Raw genomic sequence first — 25583 nt, forward strand, 5'->3', positions numbered from 1 at the left:
TGAGAACAGTGAGCACAGCTGAATGTGAAAGGGGGTTTTCTGCCCTTAAAAGGATCAAGACATGTTTGAGAAATATCGCATGAATCAAAGCACGCTAAATAATCTAATGCTGATCTCCTTGGAGGGCCCAGATCCTGGGGACTTTGATTATGGGAAAGCTACAGACAACTGGGCTTCTTGGAAGAAAAGAAGAATAAGTATTTAACTGAAGATACCTTCTGCATGTGCAAGTTGGCTTTGAAGAATATTTTTTAATTTTTCTTCATTAGGTTTCCCATACTTTTTTTTCCATTGTTTTCACCTTTCTTCCCAACAGCAACAATACTTGTGTCTCTTGGTTTATGTCATAACAATTGTTATTTAAAATTTTTGTTAGGGTTCCAGGATCCTGAATTGGATACTTCTTAAATGTAATAAAAATATTCTGGCAAACCTTAAAAAGGGAAGTCATATTGAGCATTGGAAAATAATTAATAATAATTAAGTAATAAAAATAATGCACATTCTTCCCCACCACCAAATTTCCCCATCCCACCCCACCTGGCTACTTTTTCATGCCACCCAGCTAGAAAGAATTTCTGGGGAGAACACAGCACTTCCATCACTGCTTCTCTCTTTCAGAAGACTCTTCAACCTCTTCCACTCATATAATAAATTTTGTGCATTTTTCTTTCCATCTTGTTTTCTACACACAGCATACATCCTGTGTGCTGTCATTGCCCTTATATTCAATACCTCCATAACTTTTAAAGTTGGGTCTGATATTTTTCAAGTCAAAGTTACTTCCTGCCAATCATGGTATAAATTAATAAGTCACATGAAATTGTGTTCTAAAGTGAAGCATACTTTATTACTGTATATACTCAAATATATTTTAAAAAATTTTTTTTACATCTTCTTGCTTCCTCCAATCTCAGACACATCGAATTTTGTTGCAGCAGCACAGTTACCAATTTCTTTCACCACTTCAATGACTTAATTTAAAACCAGCTTCATATTTTCTTCTGATCAAACGCTCCATCGTATATATGGGATGATCTTATGATAAAGTTGTATGAGGGTGTGAGATACAAAAATCATAAAACAGTGCAAATGTCATTCCGGAATAGTTTGGGTATTACCGTGTGGTCACATAGGCACAATACTTAGAAAAAAAAGGCAGTGCACTCCGTGGTTACTCTCTCAGGTGAGCGTTAGCATATCATAATCTTTTGGACCAATAGCGTGTGTTTTCCGCATTCGACTTATACGACCGACATTATGAAATACCAGAAATGATATGGTAAAATCAAGTCCCGATTCATCTGTGAGTATACTGTATATTAAATAAAAAAAAAATAATAAACATAGCCTGCCAATGGAGCTAATGGGTGCTGGGGTCTAATGTGAAAAAAAAAATTCCTGTGTGAAAAAAGGTAACAATGTGAAAAAAAACTTACTAAATATATCCACTTTGAAGCACCAAATTTTTCCATTTAAGTTAATGTGCCTTTTGCATTTCTGAGGCATGCTTGTGACCACAAAAGAAAACTGGAAATAATACATTTTATCACAGATTCTTAGTACTGTTTTCTCAAGGTAAGGATACATTTCTGGTTCACTTGTCTGCTCACACTAGGAACAGTGTGGAGTTATTAGAACCCCCAAAATCCCAACAACCCCCCTGTCAAGCTATATTCTGCTGATTAATCTACTTTTGCTTCTGCAATTCTGTTTCTTCAATGGTTATGTTCTGGTATGGCCTGCAATGTGTGCTCATATAATATTATTTTTCCTTAAACAGTGCCATGTCTTCACCTATTAAATTCTATGTTGTTATTTTACTTAATCTATGGAATGACATTTACACCGAGTGCCAGTGTCATGTTGAAGAGTTCATGTAAGAGTTTCATTGTACTTAGAAGAAATGACAATAATTTTGAACTGAACTGATTGCAATGTATTTTAAATAAATGCCGAAGGTTTTGAAAGAGCCAACCCACCGGCACATTACACTGTCCATGGTGTTATCGTGTGCATACATGATAAAAAAATACCCAAAATGAAAAAAGGCAGAGAATAGAGCCCAACCACAATGAAACAGACTGAAGTACCACAAACCAATTTTTGAATACTTTACACATAATGAATTGCTTTCACTGAGGATATGGTGATAAAAGAACTGAGGACAATGTGTTTGAGTGCGTTAACCGACTGACACTGATTGATACCAATCTATCCAAAAGTACTCAGGGAGAAAGTGCAAACTCCATGCAGAACGTGACACAGTGAGGCTGGAATGACTGTTCTTTGCTACCACTCTGCCTATGTGAAAATATTTGTATTAAATATACTAAACTTTAGCCTAATTAAAAATAAATATATACCTATAACATCTGTTCAGTTCTTGTCATTAGATTGCATTGTTCAGTTATCACTGTCTAGCTGTCTAAAGAACAGAGACATCAATTCATATCGGAAAATCAATATTCAATAATGTTGATAACAGCACTTTCCAAGCTAAATCCACATCCCTAGCCCTGAAAGGTTGCTGCAGAGGAAGACAAGCACAGAAGTGAAGCGCATAGCCAGCCTTCTTTTAACACTAGACTCCTTGAAGCCTACGAAAAAAGTCATAATCCCAGGCCATCTTAAATTCCTTTGCACCTTTCCTCATCAGCGTCTTTTGTTTTGCAAATGTGTCGAATCAGCACAAGCAGCAAGCAGCCTGCTATCTCATCCTTCACCGGCGGAGCGGATGTTCTCCCAGCTCAAGTCTCTTTATCTGGAAGTGAAGTGCCTGGAGTTGTATAGGACAAATAATATATTGTTATTTGGAATACATACATTTCATGCGTGCTCTGTGTCTACAACGATCTGTGTAAATGTAAGATGGCAGGAAATGTGAGGCAAGAAATGCTGAACACATAAGTAAAACAGAAACTTTTTAAAATGTTAAAATGGCTAAATCTGACAAACACGTTTTGCTTTTTTTCCATCTTTAAACAACACTATTATGCTGTTTTGCAATATCTGTGTAATCTCAACATGCAGATCAATACTAAATAACATTTTTTCCATGAAAATTGACATATTTGGCTTTTTTTCAAATTATAACCCTGGTACTCATTAGCTCCATTATAAAACACAAGAGCATTCTAGTTACTTTTAAAAAAAGTATAAAATATGCTTCACTTTAGAATACAATTTTTATGTGGCAAATTAATCTATACCATCATTGTGAAAAAACAACTTTGAATTGAAAAATATTGAACTATTATTTAATCCAATTGTTCTATTTCCTGCATTCAAGTCAGTAATTATCACTTGTTCTCCCAGAAGCTTCTTCTCACTCACTTCCTCTTGTTGACCCTTCTTTTCATTTTTCTTTTTTCATTTCCATTTATTCAAGGACAGCCATAAATCATGCATGCCTCACATTAGGCACCTTTGCAAAGAAAAAATAATGTACTTAAAAGGTCAAATGTGAACTTTAACATAAAATAAGCTTTTGTTGGTAAGTAGATGTTTCATTTTTTATCCTAATCCATAATAGCATTTGTAACAATGATCAGCTCACACTTAAAAAAAAAGATCAAATAAACATGAAGAAAGTTCATTTTAGGTCTGACAATACATATTCTCAAGTGACAAAGGAAAATTACTGCTATATTGACTAGCTCAGGGTAAAACTCTCAGTAGTGCAAGACTTATTAGTCAGAACTCAATCTCAAAGCTAGTGAATCATTCAGAAATATATCTGAAATAATTAACTCCTAATTGCACAGAGAAAAGCCAAGCCTCAGACAGCCAAGATCTCATTATTACTGAAGGGATACAAGCTAATTGGACAGATGAAAAAGTAATAATCAAAGTAAGTAACTTTCAGGTAAAAGTGTGAAATATTGGTTTATGCGATTGTTTATTTATTGAGGCATATACCTGTTCACTTCTGATCAATTTCGATTATCCCATTAACCTGGCATGCCCTTCAGACTGGAAATTCCGTCAAGCTCCTTGCAGTTGTGATGAAAGGCAAGTATGAGCTGGCATCTTGGCAGGGATGGATGATTGGTTACCTTATAATTACCCTCATAATGAACAGAGAACATTGGTTTATGAGTGTCCCCTTTGCCATTGGAGAAGTTATAATTGAAAGGCAGGTTATGACTGTCTCCCTGAATTGTTTGCTCCACCTCTACAATGTATAGCAGCATCCCTCTGGTGTAGCTCCTGCTGAACACCCTCAGGGCTGTCCTAAAAGATGGTAGAGGGTGTTGTTCCACCAGAACTTTCAAGTGCTTCCTCACTACTGGAAATACCGGTACACCTGGGGTTGGGATACCTGGAGCCTTCTACTTTACCCAGGTGAGATGGAATCAGGAGAGGAGAAGGACAACATTCACCTGAGGAGAATTAGAGGAAAAGAAATAAAAAAGGAGGATTCTTTAATATTAGTCAGAACCCATATAAGGTATTTCTTTGAAATAAATTCTTGTTTAAACCTGGGTTTTGTGTCTGTATGAGCGTGTCTTTGGTTTGGGGCTCTGAGACACCCAATAAAGGCCACATAGGGAACCCATATTAGCTTAGGATGAGAATGCTAAGTTCACACCAAAAGAAAGTGAACATACGTCATTGGAGATGTGAAATAGTAGTGCTCTGCCTGATAATGAATATGCATTATTAGAAACTGAAGCTACAAATTGTCACCTGTAAAATTTTACTATATTGGTTCCTGCCTTGCCCGTAATTCTGCCAGGATGGGCTCAGTCTTCCTTTTGCTCAGTAATGATGCATAGGTTCAGAAAATGGATAAATAATTCATACATGTCTAAGGCAGTAATTGTTTTTCATAGTATGTATGCATGTAGAAGTGGTTTGTGGTGCTAAACCAAGAGTACACAGGTTGCTTGTGAAGAATTACAATTGTAGAGCGACGGGCACTAAGCAAGCTCCTGTCAATCATGAAGAATCCACTGCATCCACTTAACAGTGTTATCTGTAGGCAGAGGAGTAGCTTCAGTGACAGACTGAGGAGATCATTCCTCCCCTACACTATGCGACTCTTCAATTCCACCCGGGGGAGTAAATGCTAACATTATTCAAAGTTATTGTCTGTTTTTACATGCATTTTTACTACTCTTTAATTTAATATTGTTTTTTGTATCAGTATACTGCTGCTGGATTATGTGAATTTCCCCTTGGATTAATAAAGTATCTATCTGTCTATCAATTACTGATGGAAATAGTCAAACCCAGTGGTAATAAACCTTATGAAAAAATTCTATGTGTTGATACGATTAATTTGCAGCTTTTCACTACAATTTAAAAAATAAAATATAGTTTTTTAATGAGTGTCTCTTTGAGTCTGTGGTCCTCAAGTGATATTCTAAGTATGCATAACAAGGGTACAGTTATTGGGCATTATGAGGCTGTTCCATGCATCTATCATTCTGTCCATTTTCTAAACCTGCGTATCCAGTGTTGTGGAGATCCAGGAACCTATCCCAGCAAACACTGGGTGCAAGGCAGGAGCAATCCCCAGATGAGGAACCAACCCATTGCAGGGTGGTCAGGCTATTCCTTGTAAAACAAACACTAATGAAAAAAAAAAAAACAATGTTAAAAGCATAACAGATGTGTTATTCTTCAAATAAGGCATCCACTTGATCCATGGACACTTTCAAAGAATAATCATAAATAAATATTTATATCAATGTAAACCAATTTCCACTTTATAACTTTATTACTTAAAGGCAAACGTCTAACTAGATTTTGATATGTGCTTAATGCCTTTTATTTGTCTGACATAAGTGTTGTTTGAGTGGGCTGATTATCCTTTGCTTGATATTATTTGCTAAGCTATCATCCAAGGAGGGCTTTCTTTGAAATAAATTCTGACAGAATTATTTTTTGCTGCATGCAACGCTTGCACACAATTTTTTTTTCTTCTTCTATACAGATGACAAGATTATCATTTCTCAAGACCCCAAATGGCACATTTTTATAGCTTAAAGTCTGGTATTTAGTTTGATGTACTGCATTTGCTTATAAACCTTACAGATGCACACTTTTAAACACATCACTGAAAACAGTCAGAAATAAGCATTGGTCTTAAAGGGATTAATGCTAATCTGCTTGTGATTTATACGTAAGACTATGATTCAGTGCAGTATTTTATGGCAGGTGTTTAGGGATGTCCTGCTTCCTGAAAGGCAAAAGTCATTTTATAGAGTCGTTGGTCACTTAAGCTGCAAGTGATTATGTTTTAAGTCTGTATGAGAAGTTTAAACTGCTAAATGAAATTAAGACTGTTATCTACAGTATTAATGAAAGATGAAGTAAAAATGTATATTTGTATTAAAGTGATGCTACAAAACAAAAAGATGACTGGTGAATAGTTGATATTTAAAATATAAGGTGTTGTTTTTCCCTTTAAGAGTGCTGCTCAGTGGTCAGTCTGTGTAGAAATAAATGAATAGTGAGTGTTTTATATTTATTCAGACACTGTGTAGTTTATTTAAATGTGCAGCATATGGATTTTTTATTTCATATATAAAGAGAGCGAGACACACTATTAAATAGAGAGAGCGACAATATTAATAATGTTATTTGAAAATAATATACATTAAGCACAGTTCCTGGTCACATTTGTATTACTTTTATTGGGTTGCGTGTTGGTGATGTGCTCAGAGTTTCTCCTTAAAAACTCCAGACAATCAGGTGTCCCATATATGTTGGATTAACTGTTTGAGGGCTGAATATTTTTTCCAAAAAACATAGTTTCTGAAAAGCAATGGTTTCACACAGAAATTAACATAAAACGTCTGTTGCTGCATGCTGTAGCTGCCAGTTTGCTAAGAATGTGTGGCAGGCTTGCTGCCAGGCTGTCTTTGCGTGGCTAGGACATGGTCGCAGTGCATTGCAATCTGGTTTCTACCTCTTGTCATTGTTAAGTGGCACGTCCCCTGAAGAACATTGTCAGTACAACGATTAGCTGGGGACCAGTCAACTGAAGCTGGAACCTCACATTCGATTTCAATCACTTGTTTCAAAATCTGAGTCCGACAAGTCATAGTCCAGTTCAGAGATAATAGGCAGAACATCGTCTACGGAGTATTTTGCTTTATGCATTCGCTTTGATCTCTCGCCAGATGTCAGTGCCATTTTTGCCGTTGTTTGCGCCTTGCTACTCACACGAGCGCGGGAAATCTCGGTCAATCCAATGAAGCTTCTAGCAACTAAAGTCCAACTAAAACACAATAGTTGGATTTGTCACAGTTTATAGTCGATTACCATCGTCAACTCCTCCTTTTGACAAAAGTCGACATCAGCCCTGAAAGAGTTAAGTAAGCTCATAATTCCTGTAATACAACAAATGTTCTTGAATTTCTTGTCAGTCAGATTAATTCTTTTAGTGGTCATTAAAGTAATTATTAGACTTATAACCTAGGTTTAATACTGTCAATGTTGCCTCTCAAAGACAGATAATAGAGTAAATTTAAAAATTTGATATTTGATAGAGCTTGCCTTACACCATAAGCTTTCGTCCTACACCTTTCTGCTGTATCCTTGTGTGTCTCAACCAGTCTTTGCCACCTCTTCCTCCTCTCCCAGTTATGTTTCATAAAGCCTGCTTCTCGGATTCTATCATTTTGGGGTGCATTGCTCAGTTTCTTTCTGCTTTTTTGACTAACATCAATGGTTGTCTAATTATCAAAGATTTTTATTTGCCAATGTTGTGTCACATTTTAATCTGTCATAAATACATGTGGTATGTTAACAGCCTATAGTGTTGATTGATTCGTATTTGTAACTAGAAATATTTAGAATTGAGGTGTGCTAATTTATTGTTTTCTTATTGGTTGATTTAAATTTTTTTTTACTGTATTTAGAACATGATGTGTAGAAAAATGTATTAATTTTATATAGTAGAACTTTGTTTACATCAGATGTGTTATTCAGGTTGCTGCAAGATAAGTTTTTATTCCCTTCCTTATAAATTGGTTTAAAACAAACTTTCAATATTATTCAAATTTAATGCTTCCTGATTTACATTTATGTTATTAAGCAGTATTTAGTATTAGTGTTATGCAATATTAGTTCACCTATTTATCCTAGATATCCATTTCTGTTTAGTTCTGTGTTATTCAGGTTCCTATTTGAAAATAGATTGATTGCTTTTTCAGTTTCTGGAGCCCATGTTAATTTGCAAAATAATTTATAATTGAACTTTATATAACTATTCAGATAACTTCAGTTCGGCTATAACTTACAGAATATTTAGTGTTCAGCTCACAATGACTCTTAGGTGGACAGGCAGTATTTTTCAACATGTGTGAGTCTCCAACTTGTCTAAAATAACAGCACTGCTGTGTGAATATTTCTTTAATATAATCAGGATTGCCCAAATGACATGGTTGTCCTACTTGACGGAGTGTGTGCGAATTTTGGACTAGAACGGTATGCTGCAGTTAAGTGCATAACAGTCAGTTTGTGTGTTGAGCTCACATCCCAGGCTGGTCACTTTTAGTCTTGTCTTGTTTTTCAGGCTTAACTGGTGTTATATTTTTTCTTCTTTCATTTTTTAGTTTATGTGTCCCGATATGAGTGTACTCTCTGATGTATTAATGTCCCACTAAGAGTTACTTATAATGCTGCCAGGATAGGCTGCTGCCCTCACAGTGCTGAAATCAAATACAGTTTCAATAATTAATATCCAGTAGGATTTTATTAATATCATTATGCAATTATGGACCTATTTTAACACAATGCACATGACACGTTGACTCAAAATCAGCTTTATGTTTAACCTCCTGAAATTTCATTCAGGTATTAATGAATTTGTCACATTGTGGGCAACGCCTGGAAAATCAGAGGTGGGAGCAGAGCCATCACAAGACAGGGCACTGTATTAGCCAGATTCCCCCTCCACAAAGTTCAGTTCCCATTTTACACAGGCATAAAAATATAAATACATGCACATTTCATTATTTTAAATAAGCAACTTTACAAAACTCATATTTGTATTCATAATGAAAATTGAAATTAATAGAAGCGTTATTCAAAACTGGAATGTTCATCTCACACTATGTGTTTAGTTGCTAGCTAAAAGGTATTATGGAATGTTGCATAAGTAAAACTTTTTTGGAAGAAAAATTGTAAAAATGGATAGAACAAGTAGAGATAGGGACAAACTTGGTGATATAGACGACATGAATGCTAATTATCTACTCTGGAAATTTAGGTAACTATTTCATCCCCTCATCGGTACTCCCTGTTAACTCGTAACACTCACCCCAAAACCAGCCAGTGTTCTTGGGCCCTGCTCCATTCGGCCCTTGAGACCACTTTGTGCGTGAGCACTTAAATTGTCTACCATTGCCAACAATAAAAGACAAGGTAATTTCATTTTGGTGTTTTCTGATATCCTGGACTATTAGAAAGTCCCTGGTTGTGACATCAGTTATAGATTGACTGACTTGTGAGTGAGAGGATCATTAAACACTGCAGGGTGCCCTGACATAGGATTGTTTTTTCACTAATCAACCAGTGAAGGTCTCATTAACCAAAACATTGTATTCAGTTGCATTATGTTGCCTTGGTATGACATACGGTAAGCATCTGATAAGCTTGTTCTGCACGATTGGCACTGGCATACTCAGCTGATAATGAAGAGTTTATCTCCCACAGTTCTCATTTGTCTTAAAAATTGGGAGGCTTAATTTAGCAGACATAAATACAAAACAACTCACATATTGAGTTTTCTTAAGGGATAAATAATACCAGAACCTCCCTCCCTAGATTAAAATGACACACTTGCCAAGATTTTAAAGGCAAACGTAAAAACTAAAATCCAGCGAGCCTCAAAAATGACAGAGCTGAAAAAAATACTGCATTTATTAGTTAAAGTATTCAGAAGATTGAATAGGATGTGTTGATTTTCCAGTGATTACGGCAGCTTTCGATAATGCAATGTCTCATGAGTATTTTGTTATCCTTTGCATGGATTCATTCACTTTGCTCTAAAAGATGTTATATTTAAATTGAAATATTTCTTATTTGATTGATTTTAATCTTGCATCCATTTCCTTAGTTGTGGCCTCATCGTATTTCAATCTTATTATTAAGATTGAGTACATGAAATGATTTTAAAGAAGGGTTATCCACAGATGTGCATGGGATAAGACCATAAAGCAAACAGATGTTCTGTTAAATAAGCAATGTGGCCTAGTGGCTAAGATATACTATAAGACTTTAAGGCAGAAGATGGTAGCTTTAATCCCTGACTTTCACTCACTGTGCAAGTGACTTAAACAATTGAAAAAAAAGTATACATAGTCTACTATATTTCTGTCGTCATAAAATTCCTTGGGATGATGTCTAACACATGAAGGGACAATATAGGAAGTGTGTAAATTGTGCTGAATAAACTGTCCCCATGTTCTCAACCAAAATTTGGTGAATAGGAGCTGACAAGCTATGATGGCCTGAATATTCTGCTCTTATCAAAATTATTCTTATAAAATGCATTGTCTTGAATTGTACTGAGATTGGCAACATTAACAACAATGTTCTCTGTAGGACAATTCAAGACCCAACCAGCATTTCTGTGACCTATACTGTAAAACAAAAAAAAATCCACAGGGCAATGTTTTGATTGCATAATTCCATTCATTCTAGCAGTAATTTTTCCATCCATCTAATTTAATTAGGTTGCCTTTTCTCCAATCTAAAAAATTGTAATATCGCATATTAGACAAGGGGTCTTATAATGAGAGGGAGGCAAAATAAAAACTAACGACAGCACCGGGAATACAATTCCCATCAGGCCAGAAGAGTGTGCTGGGGTTGCTTTGAGGACACCTTCAGCACAAACACAGTTTTGTAAGTGGGATCTCATCCAGGTGCTGTGTTCTGTTTACCTTGGAAGTCAGATGTAGGAGCTGGGAATGACACCATACCTGAGTTCAATACATTTCAATAAAAAATTTGGAAAACCAATACAGATGATTCCAAGAAAAGCTGTTGTGCTTCTTCTTTTGAAATACAGACAACTTCTGAACCAAACACATTATGCGGTATTTTGAGAATCCATAAAATGTCCACAACTAGAAGCTGGACAGTACTATGTGTACAACTGATTCAATAAAACACAAATAAACAGAAGTGCAAATTAACAATATACTACTACAGCTTTCACTTCTATTGATGCATGATTATATTCTGAGGTCAGATTTGGTGAGGCCCTCCTGACTTTCCAAGCAGGAAACTCGACTTGTGGCGGCTTTCCAATTGAAACTTCCTACTTGGAACTTGGAAATTCTGACTTCCCAGTTCTAATGCAATGTAGCATAAGACCATGAATACACCTTTATCTTCTGAACTAATTTGGATAACGGTTTTATTGCTTCCCTGAATTACAGATCTTGTCTCATGTTTATTCATCCTGGGCGGTGTTTAGCTATGTTGAATTTCCAAACAATATTTTTTCCCTGTTTTTTTATACCTGGGCAACACAGAGTGCTTTCGCTAATTCAAAAATAAAATGAAAATAAACATACATCAGCAGGTTTAGTTTTTCATTATTTTGCAGACTGCAAGGACTTTTGTCAAGATACCAGTAAACTTCACATATTGTTAAGAGTAGTGGTGTGGCCAACTTTGTAATTATATGAGGTATAGTTTGTATTGCTTCATTGCCAATTGACTTTTCCAAAGCACAAGTGATTTATCATCATGGCATTCTGTTACAGGAGTGTAAATTTGTCAGTCATTGCATCTTGGAATGGTTTTATACTGTTTTATACAGTGTTTTATACTGTGCTATACTACTGTGCAAAGTGGCAGGTAAATTGTTGTCAACAAAATGCAAACTCCACAGGCGTAAGCTCAAATGTGTATCACTCATGATCTGCTGTCCAAAAGATGTTTCAGATAAAGGTTTTGTTGACCAGTATATTTTAACTCCAGACTTTTCAATTACTCCTTAAGGGTAGAGAACACGAGAATCTTGGGATAACTGACATTAGATCACATGTGCACATTTCAATATGTGCTTCATGTCTGTTCAAATCATTCGCAATTACATCTACATCACTTAAGTAATGACTGAAATTTTGTAACTGATAATCTATATCTGATACATCTGCCTTGTGCCCTAGAGATCCAGTGAATGGTAGTTTTGAAAGTTACCCAATGCTCTTGTGATACCACACACATTTAAAAATGTTGTACTAGTTTACCATTTAAGCAAAATCATCAATTTCACTATCATTAGGTCTGTGATCTATGGTGCTGTCAAGGCCCATTTCTGAAGATTGTAACTATTTTAACTTGTGGAGCCGACCCGGACACAGACAGGCGGACATGTTGTTTCTCAACCACCACACGTTTATTTACAATATCTACAAATTTTAAATTGGTCACACAGACGCAGTTCAGTGCACAAAACACCCCAGTACACTCAGTCCTGGCCACAAATGCCTTCTTCGGGCCGCCTCCACACCTCCTCTGTGCTCTGTGCTTCGTCCTGCCTCCTGCCTCCTCCCGACTCCAGCCCTGAATGAATGGAGACGGCCCCTTTTATACAGTTCCCGGATGAGCCCCAGGTGTTCCCGGCATTCCTCCTCTGGAGCGTGGCGGAAGTGCCGGCTGTCCTCCGGGTGCCGTCCTAAATCTTCCCCCCAGCACTTCCTGGTGTGGCGGAAGTGCTGGGGTAACAGGTCCCCAAGGCATTGGGGCGCCTCCTGGCAGTGACCCCGGGCCCCTACAGGGTGGAGCTTCCATGCCCTGTACCCGTGGCCCCCAGAGCAACCAGGGAGGTGGCCCCCACGTGATCCAGGGTGGGCTCTGACTCTCTTCCGGTCCCTCACAGCGTCCCGGCTGGGTCGTTGCCCCTGGCATCCCTGACAAACTCAAAAAAAAACACTTTTATTTCTTCCTTTCCACTACATTGGCACAGTACACTTTCAGCTCTCTCTGCTGCTGCAAAGGCTGGTCAAATATCACAGAAAACCCACAAGCTACAGTTCACCTGAGATGAATAAACTCAGGGATGATGGTGTATGTACGGCTAACAGTAGAGAATGGTAAAGGGGTTAAAGAGGACTTGATTGACCAGACCCCAACTACAGGAATATTTATTTGAAAAACAAAAAAACAGATATTTATGTACATATTTTGATTATTTTTGGTGTCCCTATAACCCATGGCATTTTCCATATAGGCAGGCAAACTTTGAACAATGAAGGAGACTGTGAGAAGATAAATAAAAGCAAAAACATTGTAACTGAGAATTTGTTTGGTCTGTCATCAAATTAGAATTCCAAGTTGAAGTCACAAATGGATTTATAAGTAATAAAGAACACAACAATAAATATACAGAGATTACTTTTGATTTATTCAGAAACTCAGATGAGGAAAGGTCTTCACATATGACTTTTTAATCCACTGTATCAATGACGTTGGGTGCTGCGACCTCCTATGCCATATCCCAAGCAATCAAGAGTGTGTTCTAGTAATGTTCTAGCCTTGGGACTATTAAAATGGTGTCATTCATGAAAATCAAAATGGCATACAAGTGAACACAAAAAAAATTCATAACTGTCTGAAAGCTGCATTATAAAAAGTAAATGATATTAGAAATGAATTCTGTGACCTAAAAAAAAACTACAATTACTTACAAAGATGAGTCTGTGACATTCCAGGTTGCTCCATGCTCCTGTTGTGTCTAGGTGCCCCTTGAATCTGAACCATCAATAGTAATGAACTGAGATGAGCCAGGCAAATGAGGATACATACTGTACTTATAGCAAGGGGTAGGTGTAAAAGTGTCAGTGCTTTTATTAACAGATCCAACCTAATAATACAAAGTGTAATTAGTGCAGTACATCAGACTTTCTTCTATAAATAAATAAATAATCTGTGAAATCGATGGAGATTAAAAATACTTAATTCAATAAATAAATAATTCAATATAAACAGGGATAAAATCTAGAAACAGTTTGCAAAAAAATGTGAGCCGAAATGCTTCCCTCTAAAACATGGTGTCTCCTGTTTCTGTAAGGTATGGACAGGATTAGGGGAGGAAACACTGACAGGTGCAGTCTACTTTTAAGTTCAGGCTCAGGTCCCTATTAGCAGACCTGCAGCAACCATGGGTTGCTGCGCTGAGCCACACACCCATCTCCCATCGCCAGTTCCTGATCATCAGTGGGAGACACCATATAGCTGGCCGCTTCTACTCCCCAACATCACTCTATAGGAGCACCCCTTCATGACCAGGGTTTCTCACCTCTAAGCTCGCTAGCCTCTAACTCCTTTTCTACACAGGCTCTATCAATCCTGCCTCTTTCTGTTTCTCTCATTTTGACCTCCGCTCTCTGCTCTTTTTCTTCCTCCTTTCTGTCCTTCTTTTTTGTATTTTCTAATCTCTCTAATTTCTAATAATTATCTTTCCTGTGTGATTGGGTGCAGGTGTGATACATCACTACTCCCTAGGAGCAAACAAGGCTCACCTGAGTGTTCTGCCCACCTCCGCACGTGTTTGTGCAATCAATCAAGCACCCCAATCAGTCCCGGAGAAAAGCTCACTCATGCACACCTGCACATCTCCAGACACAATTACTTATTGATTTATTTAAAAATCTGTCCTAAGCCACGGACCACTTATCACACATCCAAATAGGGTCATGAAAATTCTTTAAAATTTAATAAACATCAATCATAATACATTTACTGTTAGTCCAGGCATAAGTCAGGACATGGCAAAAACTTAATACATTTTTTGTAATTTATTATTTTATTTCATTTAGTCTTTTCAACTGCTGTAGTGGCTCGGCATAGTTTAAGTATTTTATCTTGGTTTTCTTAATTATTTTACTTCAGTTTATGAAAATGTTTTTTATGAATACTTTTCACCTTTATTATAGTTATTTCTAACAATAATGACTTTGATTCAAGACAATTTTGTTCACTTATACTAAGGCCAGTATATAGTTAGTAAACAGAGAAACCCTAGAGGCTGAATGTGCAACTGCCACACTGCCAGTGACCAGACAGGATTCAAATCCAAACCCTTTGAACTGTGCAGCAGAAGCAGTAAACACATCACCCTCATTAAAGTTTTCTTGATTCAATCGATTCCAAAGTTTTACCACGTTGATGGTAAAAAAAAGTACTGTAAAATGGTTTGACTTGAAAGTCCTGAGTTACCTTCTTCACTGTGTGCCAAAACATGACCCTACAAAATTGTCAAATAAATAATTGCAAAAAAAGAACTCGGTACACTACATTCATCATTTAATAATTAATAAAAGTAATATAACCTTTGCAATGATTTTGTTAATGATATTTGATACAGGAATTAATTTGCTTCAATGACTGTTATCATTAACAAAGTTGCCTGTAGAAACTAATTGGGACTGATCAACAGAAAATTGCATGTCACATACTTACTTAATTGCCAAGGGAAATTATAAATTAAACAACTGCGTATTGTTTCAGAAGCAGACACCTAATTTACTGGGAAGTGTCAACTGAACAAATTAGTACTGAGAAGAGTGAAGAAAAAAAAAACTAACAATTGTCACTTTTTTTTTTTCTTTCCCTTAGCTGCATTCAGACCAGGACAAAGGCGATGGATCCCTCAAATACATACTTTCAGGGGACGGTGCTGGCAGTTTGTTCTTGGTTGATGAGAATTCAGGTGATATCCATGCAACAAAGAGGCTCGACAGGGAAGAGAAAGCCTTCTACATGTTGCGTGCTCAGGCTGTAAATAAGAAAACTGGAATACCGGTGGAACCTGAATCTGAATTTATCATTAAAATTCATGATATCAATGATAATGAACCAAAGTTTACTAAAGACATTTACACAGCTAGTGTCCCTGAAATGTCCAATGTTGGTAAGTATTTTGTCAATTTATTTCTGTCTGAAACATTGCAGTCCCAAATGTTAAAATCTATGTGAATGGATTCATGAAAGTAGCTGATGAGAAAAATCAAAGCCCTCATCATAGCAGTCGTGATCTTGTTAGTATCATGCATTTAGGTGCTGTCATTTTATGGCATTTCCAAATAAACATTTATCCTTAAAATGAATGCTCTAAAATGTATAGGAAGTCTCAGAAATGTTCCTGTTACAAGATACATTCAATTTCTTTACATAAATTGAAGATATTATTTTCCAGTTGGGCAGCTTGATAGCACATTCTCACTGTTGACATGTGGGTGTTCTTCATAAATGCAGGCTTCATCCCAATGACTTGGGGGTGTGTATGTGGTGGGTGTGTGCCTACATAGGCCCTCTTTCCTTGCTTGAGAATGTTTAAAAATTGTATGGATGATTTGTTATTTTCATATTTAATTTGCTGATAGGGCTGCATGATGGTGCAGTGGAGGCACTTCCCGGGTCCTCCCTGCATGGAGTTTGCATGTTCTCCCCGTGTCTGCGTGGGTTTCCTCCCACAGTCCAAAGACATGGTGGATTGGCAATTCTAAATTGGCCCTAGAGTGTGCTTGGTGTGTTTGTGTGTGTCCTGCAGTGGGTTGGCACCCTGCCCAGGATTGGTTCCTGCCTTGTGCCCTGTGTTGGCTGGGATTGGCTCGAGCAGACCCCTGTGACCCTGTGTTCGGATTCAGCGGGTTGGAAATGGATGGATGGAATTTGCTGATATCAATTGATATGCTGTAGTGTCCATATCCTCTTTGGACTTTTTGTACATTTGTTACCATATGGAATTGTAATGTATTTGTTTAGCATTTTGGGCACTGATTAACATAAAATAATGAAATACTGTAGTGTTTAAGTTAAAAATTCTTCTAAATTAATTATAAATATAGTGCGTTCCCCATGATCAATAATGTAACTTCTACATTGTTATCTATATATTCTTTTATCTATCTGTCATTCAGTCTGTCTATAAAAAGAAGAAAATATTTTAGCCATTTTGATATTGCTGGACCTGCTTTGATTACACCAGCATTTTAAGAATTCCCAGTCATGTCTTTCATTAAGAGCCTCTGCCAGGTTTGCACATAATGGCCTAGCATTTGTTTATTTGCTCAGACTGAATGGGCACTGTATAGTATTGATTTTCATTTGCTGACCCACATTTTCAGTTATATTAATATGCAGACTTTATCTGGGTCACTACAGAACACTCACTGATATGCTTTAACATCATTTCAGCTTGTCTTTAACTGTATCCTTATAGTTATTGTTGTTCTAGAACAGGGATATCAAGCAACATTTTATTAAGGGCCAAAAATAATACCATACATACTCAACCTGAACCAGAACACATCAACAAACAACTCCCGCCAGATTATCTTTACAAACAAGACATCTTGGTACCTCTTTGATTTTCTCCATTGTACTATATATTTTGCCTTGCGTATTTCTTTAGAAAAGCTACCAGCACCCATGTGACTAAAATCAGCATTGAGTGAAAATAGTACATGGACACATAAAGCGTGACAGCAGCAGTCCAGATACAGGAAAGAATCTATATATCCATATACACCGGCATTATCATACATTATGATCAGATGTAACTATAATAAAAAAAAAAAACAGCATAAATGTAGTGGTGACAGATCACACGGAAAATGGACAGCAATCAAATTTAACATGAGTGAAAATGCAAATATGTTTTCTATCCACATGCAACAATGAAGTAAGGGAAGCCACGGAAGGGTGGCCAGCCCTGACACCTGTGCAGCTTTAAAAAGTGTGTGGAGTGGCAATGGCTCTCATGCGTGAAGCCAACCTGTCATCTCCTTCATGAGACTGACAAATCTTTGCCATCATGTTAAAACACTAAGGTTCTATATCGCTGTGTGGGATGTTACCTTTTTTTTCTCTTCCATTCTGAGTCATTATGAGCAGCTGCTTCCATTCTTAGCATGGGTTAGCCATTGTGGCTCACTCTGTTGCACAGATAAACGTGAGCGGACACTGGAGATACATTTTAAAAGCAAGTTTAATTGCATATTATATATGGCTTTAATTAATACATGAAACACAGGGGGGGTCTTGAAAAAACGAATGGTCATTGCTGGCCGTATGTAACTTGTTTTGAATACTGATGAAAGGGAATGCTTTACAAAGGTCTTAGGGGCAAATCAGGCCATGAGGCCTTGAGTTTAACACCTCGACTATAGAAGATAAATCATCTCCCAAGTCCACTGTTTCTTTTTAATTCAACAATAAATTACTACTCTACTGTGAAACCAGGATTTATTGAGCACCTAGGTAAAAATTAACGTATTCTCACACTCTCCCAACTCAGAACTCTGAAAAATAGAAGGATTTAGCATCTCCATATCTGCTGACTAGCATTCTTGTCATCCATGTGTTCAGCTTATGGTGGGCCAACCAAAATGGACAGTTGTGGAAAGTGTTTTAACTCTGATTAAACAAAATAAGGTTTCAAATTTTAATGAGTTAAAAGGCGGCATAGACCAGGGACATAAAAAACCCCATTATAGCCACTGTTTAAAACGTTTTAACTGCTATTGTTTTAGTCAGTCATTCTCCAACCTGCTATATCCTAACACAGGGTCACAGGGGTCTGCTGGAGCCAACACAGGGCAACACTCCACGCAGGAAGGACACGGGAAGCGATCAGTGCTACCATTGTGCCACCGTGCCTCCCTGCAATTGTTTTAATTACATTTTCATATTATGGTACATTAGTCCTATTCCTGGCAAATATCATTTAATTTAAAATATAGTTTAATAAAAAAAACCTACAGGGCATATAATGATAACAGTTAGTTTTTCTTTGTATTTTAATTTCAGGTTCCAATAGTGTAATTTCTCATTTTTTAGGATGTGAATGCCTTTTGGTAAACTGTTACATTTTTTAACTGATGCTGGAAACATTGATTTGACAGTCAATTAATTCTGTGTAATTATATTAGTAAATCAAGATTTCCATTACAAACAGACTTTACAACTGAGTTTTCTTTTGAAAAGACATTCTGATGAAAGGTGGGGTTTACTCCGCATTCTCAGCGTCAAATTGTTTTTCCTATGTTGGATGTGAATCTTGATTATAGTTACACCATCACTTTCTCTCCTGCACTCAATAAGCAATTGCAGGCATGTGTGTAATAGTGCATAGTAGCAGATTGTCTTAGTTTTATCTTTTTTATGAATTCATAAACTCTGGGGACATAGCGTATTAGAAATTCTAGTTAATGTATGTAATGTATGTATTTTTTTTGCAGTAATACAATATCCAGTATAAGTTTCAAGACTTTTATGTCTTCCAAATTTACTTTTTCTAATTCAAGATAGAGAGAACATAACATGAATAGATTAGATATTTATTTATATAACACATTTTCATACAAATGATGTAGCTCAAAGTGCTTTACAGGATGAAGAAAGAGAAAAAAAGGCAAAATATAAAAATAAAATTAGGTAATACTAATTAACATAGAATAAAATTAAGGTCCAATTGCCAGAGAGGACAGAAAAAAAAAAACCAGATGGCTGGAGAAAAAAAAAACAAAATCTGCAGGGGTTGTAGGCCATGAAACCAGCCAGCCCCCTCAAGGCATTCTACCTAACATAAATGACCTCAATCAGTCCTCATGGTTTTCAGTCTATACATGGAAAAACCTGATGATGATGGTCATGTGGACCTCTGTCCTTACATCCATCAATATGTAGGGACAGCATGGTGATAAGATTAGATTAGATTAGATTAGATAAACTGTATTAATCAAATGGGGAAATTCAGATGCATACAGCATCAGAAACATATAAAAACAAGGATACAGACTCGCAAGACAAATAATACAATCAATCAGTCAATAAATTAATCAATCAATTGATAAAAAGGTAAAAATAGATAAACCTATTTTGTGCAGTAATTACAAAATGAAATTAAAGAGTATTTGAGGAGAAAGCATTGGATTGCATAACAATTGAATAACAGTGGGTGGAAGAGACCCCCAGAGGTGCTTGATAGTACACCATGGTGAAATGAGCCAGTGTCTAAAAGTGCACCAATAGGGCACTTCCTGAAGGCTATGGAGGGGATTTTTCATGATGGCATCCAATTTTGCCACCATCCTTTTTCCACTATAGCTTCCTGTGTATCCAGGGTTTGCTCTGTGATGAAGCAGGCTTTCATAATAAGTTTGTTCGGGCATTGTGCTTCTTTTCATGTTGCTTACCCTGGAGACCACAGCGTAGAACACCACACTGGCTACTATGGACTAGCAGAACATTTCTAGCAGCTTGCTGCACACATCTAAAGAGCTGAGTCTCCTTAGCAAGTAACAGTCTGCTGTGGCCCTTCTTGCACACTGTGTTGTCAGTCCAGTCCAGTTTATGCGAACCCCCAAGTACTTGTAGCTCTGCGCCACTTCCACATCCTCCACCTGTTCTCAGAGACTCCTTCGCACACTGGAAGTCCACTAGCACTAGAGAAAGTGGTTCTCCCCGCAGCATGGGGATTATTATTCTTATCAGTTATTCTAGATTATGTGCATTAATAATCAGTACAGCTATACTGGGTATTTCTGTAGATATTTACTGTTCTAAAAACTATAAATATATAACATAATGGGCATGGTAGCACCATCATTACCACTGCTAGCTCATAACTCACGGGAGTCTGGCTTAGTGTTCATGAACAGTTTGTACATTCTCTCCTTGTCAGCATGGACTGGAGGGTTCCTCTTTCTCCCCACTTCCCGCAAATGTTCATTTTATTGTTTTATCTCAGCCCAGTGGAGCTATGTGTCTGCAATAGATTGGCATCTTAACCATGGTTGGATTTCTGCCTTGCACCATGTAAGAGTGAAAGTGTCAACTGTCTGTGATTGCTGTAATGGAGTAAGAAATTTTATAAAATTGATCAATGGTACCTTACACTTACAATGGGGTTATTCTTATTACTCAAACTGCCTTAAATGAAAAAAAGAGAGATTTATCCTAAACTAAACACAGTCATATCAGATTGTTTTATTGCTATTTCTAATAACCTATATGGATACAATTCTGTTTAAAGCTATAACCATTAACTATTATTATATAAGGAGTTAGACAGTTAATTTGTTATAACGTTATGAAATCTTTAAAATTCCACTGTGAGTAAACACAAATTTGAAAAATATTTATCTTGTATCTTTAGGTGAACTAAAAGATTATATTTTGCTTCTGAATTCCAAATGTTGACTTTCTTGGCACCATCATTTCACAACATTTAATTGGCTGGCATGTTGGAGGATTAAAAATATTTAGAGCAGGGTAAAAGTAGATTTTAATGGCTGATACTAAACATGGATACATATTAGTTAGAGATTAAATTGTAATTTAGACGTCTCTTATTAACTGCTGTTTTATGAAATTTTGGTTCATGATTGTACAGTAAAATTAAAGTTTGGCAGGATCACAATTTAAAGAAATGCTTCTTAATGTTGAAAATCAACATCCCCATTCCTCAGACTGTGATCATTTCTATCTTTGTAAAAATATCATTTTATAATAAAAGGAAAAAAGAAGACTAGTCAGGACAGAGCAAAGTTTCCTATAAAAGAAGAATCAAAGTTATCTGTTATAAAAAAAGAAAAAAGCTGGACTAAACAGGCTTGTAGTTAGTCAAAAACTAAAGTAAAAAGTATTCCAAAATAGTCCTTTAAAAAATCTCTCCCACTGCTCCATGGTTGCAGTTTATTTCTATATTGCTTTTCAACATCAGATCAGGGTTTTGCTGTTCAGAATTAAACATTGCAATTTCTGTTTCTGCCAATTCATACTACCATTTATATGTAAAATGTATTTTGCCATGTTCTCTGGTTCCTGATGGTCTAATGATTAGTGTATTCTTAATTCTTTCTGCATTTTTATAGAATATACATAATTTCTTAGGCGTGCATAGACATATCTTTTATTAGTGACATTTTGTTCATTTGCCGTTTGCATCAGCCTCTTATCTAAATTACACTTCTGCACTTTTTGTATACCTGTCTGGCATTTCTATATAACATGTACCTATCTATACTACACTAGTCATCATTTCTTGATTTAGGACAGGTTACTTTAACTAGTGATACGGTACATTTGTGGAGTTCTCATATCTGTGCACTAAGATTTCCTGGAGTCCATGTAAACCCGCATATTATTTTCACTTCAATATGAATTTTTCTATGTGATTAAAGTTTCTGTTGATAGGAACACTGTATACATTTTTAAATGCAAATTAATTAAGATAAAGCATATAAATTGCATTTAGTATCAACAGTAAACAATAGGCAGGATGCCCAGGCTAACAGTTCCATACTCATAACCACTCAGTTTTTAAAGGATTGGCTTTAGAGGTGACCCACTGTGACTCCAAAGGTCTCACAACCACACTGTAAAGATTAGAGTTGCATCTGAACTCCACAAGTAGCCAAAATTGCTTAGACTCTTCTACCTCTGGGCCTGACAACCCTTTGGGAGTGTGCTATTCCTGTCTCATGCTAGATAATGTTCATTAGCGATCTATCCTGGTTTACCTCTCTTTCTGTCGGCAGCAGAATGTCTTTCCTTCCTAATGCTGATTTTCACCCTTGGACACTTTAGGAAAAACTCTCTTCAGTGTCATGGACATAATGTTTTGTAGTTTCATAGCATTTTGTTACTGTTAACTTACATATATAATGCATATATCAGCAGAAGGTCTCCTAGATGAAGAGCTTCTGCCCATTCACAACAGTGTCAATAAGTGCAGTTGGAAGATATTCATATTGGGGCACTGCTTAATCTGTGGGTGTAAGTTGGGTCCTTCCTTTAGATTGCTTCATCTGAAGTTAAACAGTTATGGGTTCGGTATACCTACAGCTGATGGTGTGCTGCATTTGAAGCAAGTTGCTAGCTTTCTCTTCTGAGGCACATATTAAAGTGTGGTTTTTGTTTGCTCTCTCTATTTTGACCTTTTGTTTCTAACACCCACATATTAAAGGGGCCAACTGTATCTCCTGAAGAATACGTGGGCAGATTCCCCCAGTTCACTGTTTTTACACAGGCCAAAACTCTTCTCCTTAAGTTTAGAATCTTTGAAATTTGGTTGGCTTTATAGCCTTCTTTTTTCTTCTTTTTTCCAGTGCTATAACAATCCCATACATCCAGCAAATTCTGCATTATATTTCCGTGAGCTCTTAATTATGTCTTTTGGGGAAAATGTGTTATTTTCTTTTATAACTTTGAAAAGACTGTGGCTTGTTTACCATAATGCCTGAACAGCCTTTTTTAATCCTAGAATGGATTAAACTTTCATGTCTCTGACTCGACCTGAGTACAGCCTCTGATGACATTGTTTTTAGAAGCCTGCAGACCCTCTTCATGCAAATTTCCTCTTGATATATGTCTGATTTGATATGCTATGGTCAAGCATTGCTCACTAGGTAATTTTTATCTACTTTGGATTGAACATGGATTAGTTTAAAGACCACCACCACACTTCATACTTTCACATGCTTCAACCATGAAAAGCTTTCAATTAATTTCTCACCCGCATGTCCACTTTGAAATTTGACTGTACATTTTCATGTTTCCCTAGATCTCCATTTTTGTTTGTGAAGAATCGCTGTAACAGTCCCCATCGACTTTATTATAGTCAATGTTTTTTCCAGAGCCATTCTCCATACTTGGCTCCCATAAAGCTAAGTTTAACACTGTTTATTTCACTCATGACAAGTAAACATGAACAGATGGAATATTTAAATACATATTCCCAGCATATAGAGTATAAATATAGAGCATGATTACTTGATTTGAATCCTCCCCGCAGTCTTTTTATAATTACCAAATTTAATCTTTGTCTGGATTGAGAGTTGCTGTCTCATTCTCCAACAACATGAGACAAGATGAAGAAGATAAACAACAGATTTGGAGAACCTGAAAGTTTCCACCGTTTGTATTTATTCTTCACTGACTCTCTACTCCATTACAGTGAAATTCTTACTTGCATGTCCAACCAGCATACAACACATTGCCATTTTATAGTGCCATGTTAGGTTAACTGGTGATTTTATATTGGCTAGGTGTATCCTACAGTGGACTACTACTCTGTCCAGGGTGGGTTCCAGATGTGCCCAAATCTCCATTTCCCACAACTTTGAATTGTGTTGACTGGGTTAAAAAATGGGTGGATGAATGCACATTAGGGTGGTCCACAAACCAATGCAAAGAGTTGATATTTGTAAAAATCACTTCTCCACCAGACTTATTTTTGTTAATTAGGGATAGTTAGCTTTCCTGTGAAAATTCAGCCTGATTGTAAAATATTTAGAGGTCACTCCAATTGAATATATTATTTGTATTGTTACTATGAACATACTGTAATGTGGGGTTCTAAACTGACCAAGTGCTTACTAAAGGATAACAAAATATGAAACAGAAGACATTCTGGTACTTAGGTGGAATTTACAGTTTTTATTTTATTCCTAGTTCATTCGCCATCTACACAGAAATTATTAGAGAATTCACTCGAGCTCCATATGCGCAAAGCATACAATTATACAACTTAAAATTATATATCGAGCACATCTGTCTCGACTAAAACTCTCCAAAATGTTTCCAGGGCATGATCCAACCTGCAAACGTTGCAACCAAGCCCCAGCCTCACTAGGTCACATGTTCTGGGCCTGCACCAAATTAACATTATTCTGGACAAAAATTTTTAATTACCTCTCAGACAGCCTTGGACTCACAATCCCTCCTAACCCATTAACAGCTGTGTTTGGGGTTCTTCCAGAGGGTCTTAAAGTGGAGAAGGACAAACAAATTGTGATTGCATTCACTACACTTTTGGCACGCAGACTTATTCTGATAAACTGGAAGAACCCAAATTCTCCTCTTTTAAGTCAGTGGGAAACCGATGTGTTATATTATTTGAAATTGGAAAAAATCAAATACTCAGTTAGAGGATCTGTACAGACTTTTTTCAAAACATGGCAGGATCTAATCAGTAATATTTTAAAATAAGTTCATGAAGCACAGAGAATTTATTAATTTAGGTATGTTTACAAGCCTTAAATTTTACGCCATTTGGCTTGCTTTCTCTCTCAGGGGTGGGGATCAATTTCTTCTTTAACTCAATTTTTCTTTTTGTAAAAACTTGATTGCTTTGTATGGATTGCAATAAAATTAATAAAAAAAAAATTAAAAAAAGAAATTATTAGAAGTGTCTGATAACACCTGTTGCCTTATGGAAAAAGACAAAGAAATGTCTACTTCATTTCTGATGAAACCACTAGGACAGTGAACAGACAATTCAATCTTCAATTCATTTTGTGAGCTGTCAGCACACATGACAATAGTGAATGAAACAACTGAAAGAGGAATAAGTCTCATCATATGGTAGAATGACATACTGACAAAGGGCAAGGAATAGAAACAGTTTATTCTTCCACTGGTTACAAACAATTGCAAGATTAGTGTGGTGTCCAGAGATGGTTCCTATGAGCATGAGTTCTGCCCTGTAGAAATCTATCAAGTAATAAAGTAAGGGGGTTTATAAAACAAAAGGATAAATAAATAAATAGATGGATGAATGGATAGATAAAGATTTGTGCATTCTGCCTTAAAGC

General features: G+C 36.5%; 1 protein-coding gene across 2 annotated transcripts in view; it reads left to right on the top strand.

The window, feature by feature from the left end:
- Nucleotides 1-25583, top strand: part of cdh6 (cadherin 6) — a 159522-nt gene that overhangs the window by 77851 nt on the left and 56088 nt on the right. For both annotated transcript variants that reach the window (XM_039753148.1, XM_039753147.1), the window contains exon 3: nt 15598-15892. In XM_039753148.1, the coding sequence (XP_039609082.1) occupies nt 15598-15892 (295 nt within the window). The remainder of the gene's footprint in view (nt 1-15597; nt 15893-25583) is intronic.

The sequence above is a fragment of the Polypterus senegalus genome, chromosome 5, assembly GCF_016835505.1.
Source record: "Polypterus senegalus isolate Bchr_013 chromosome 5, ASM1683550v1, whole genome shotgun sequence".
NCBI classification, from domain to species: domain Eukaryota; kingdom Metazoa; phylum Chordata; class Cladistia; order Polypteriformes; family Polypteridae; genus Polypterus; species Polypterus senegalus.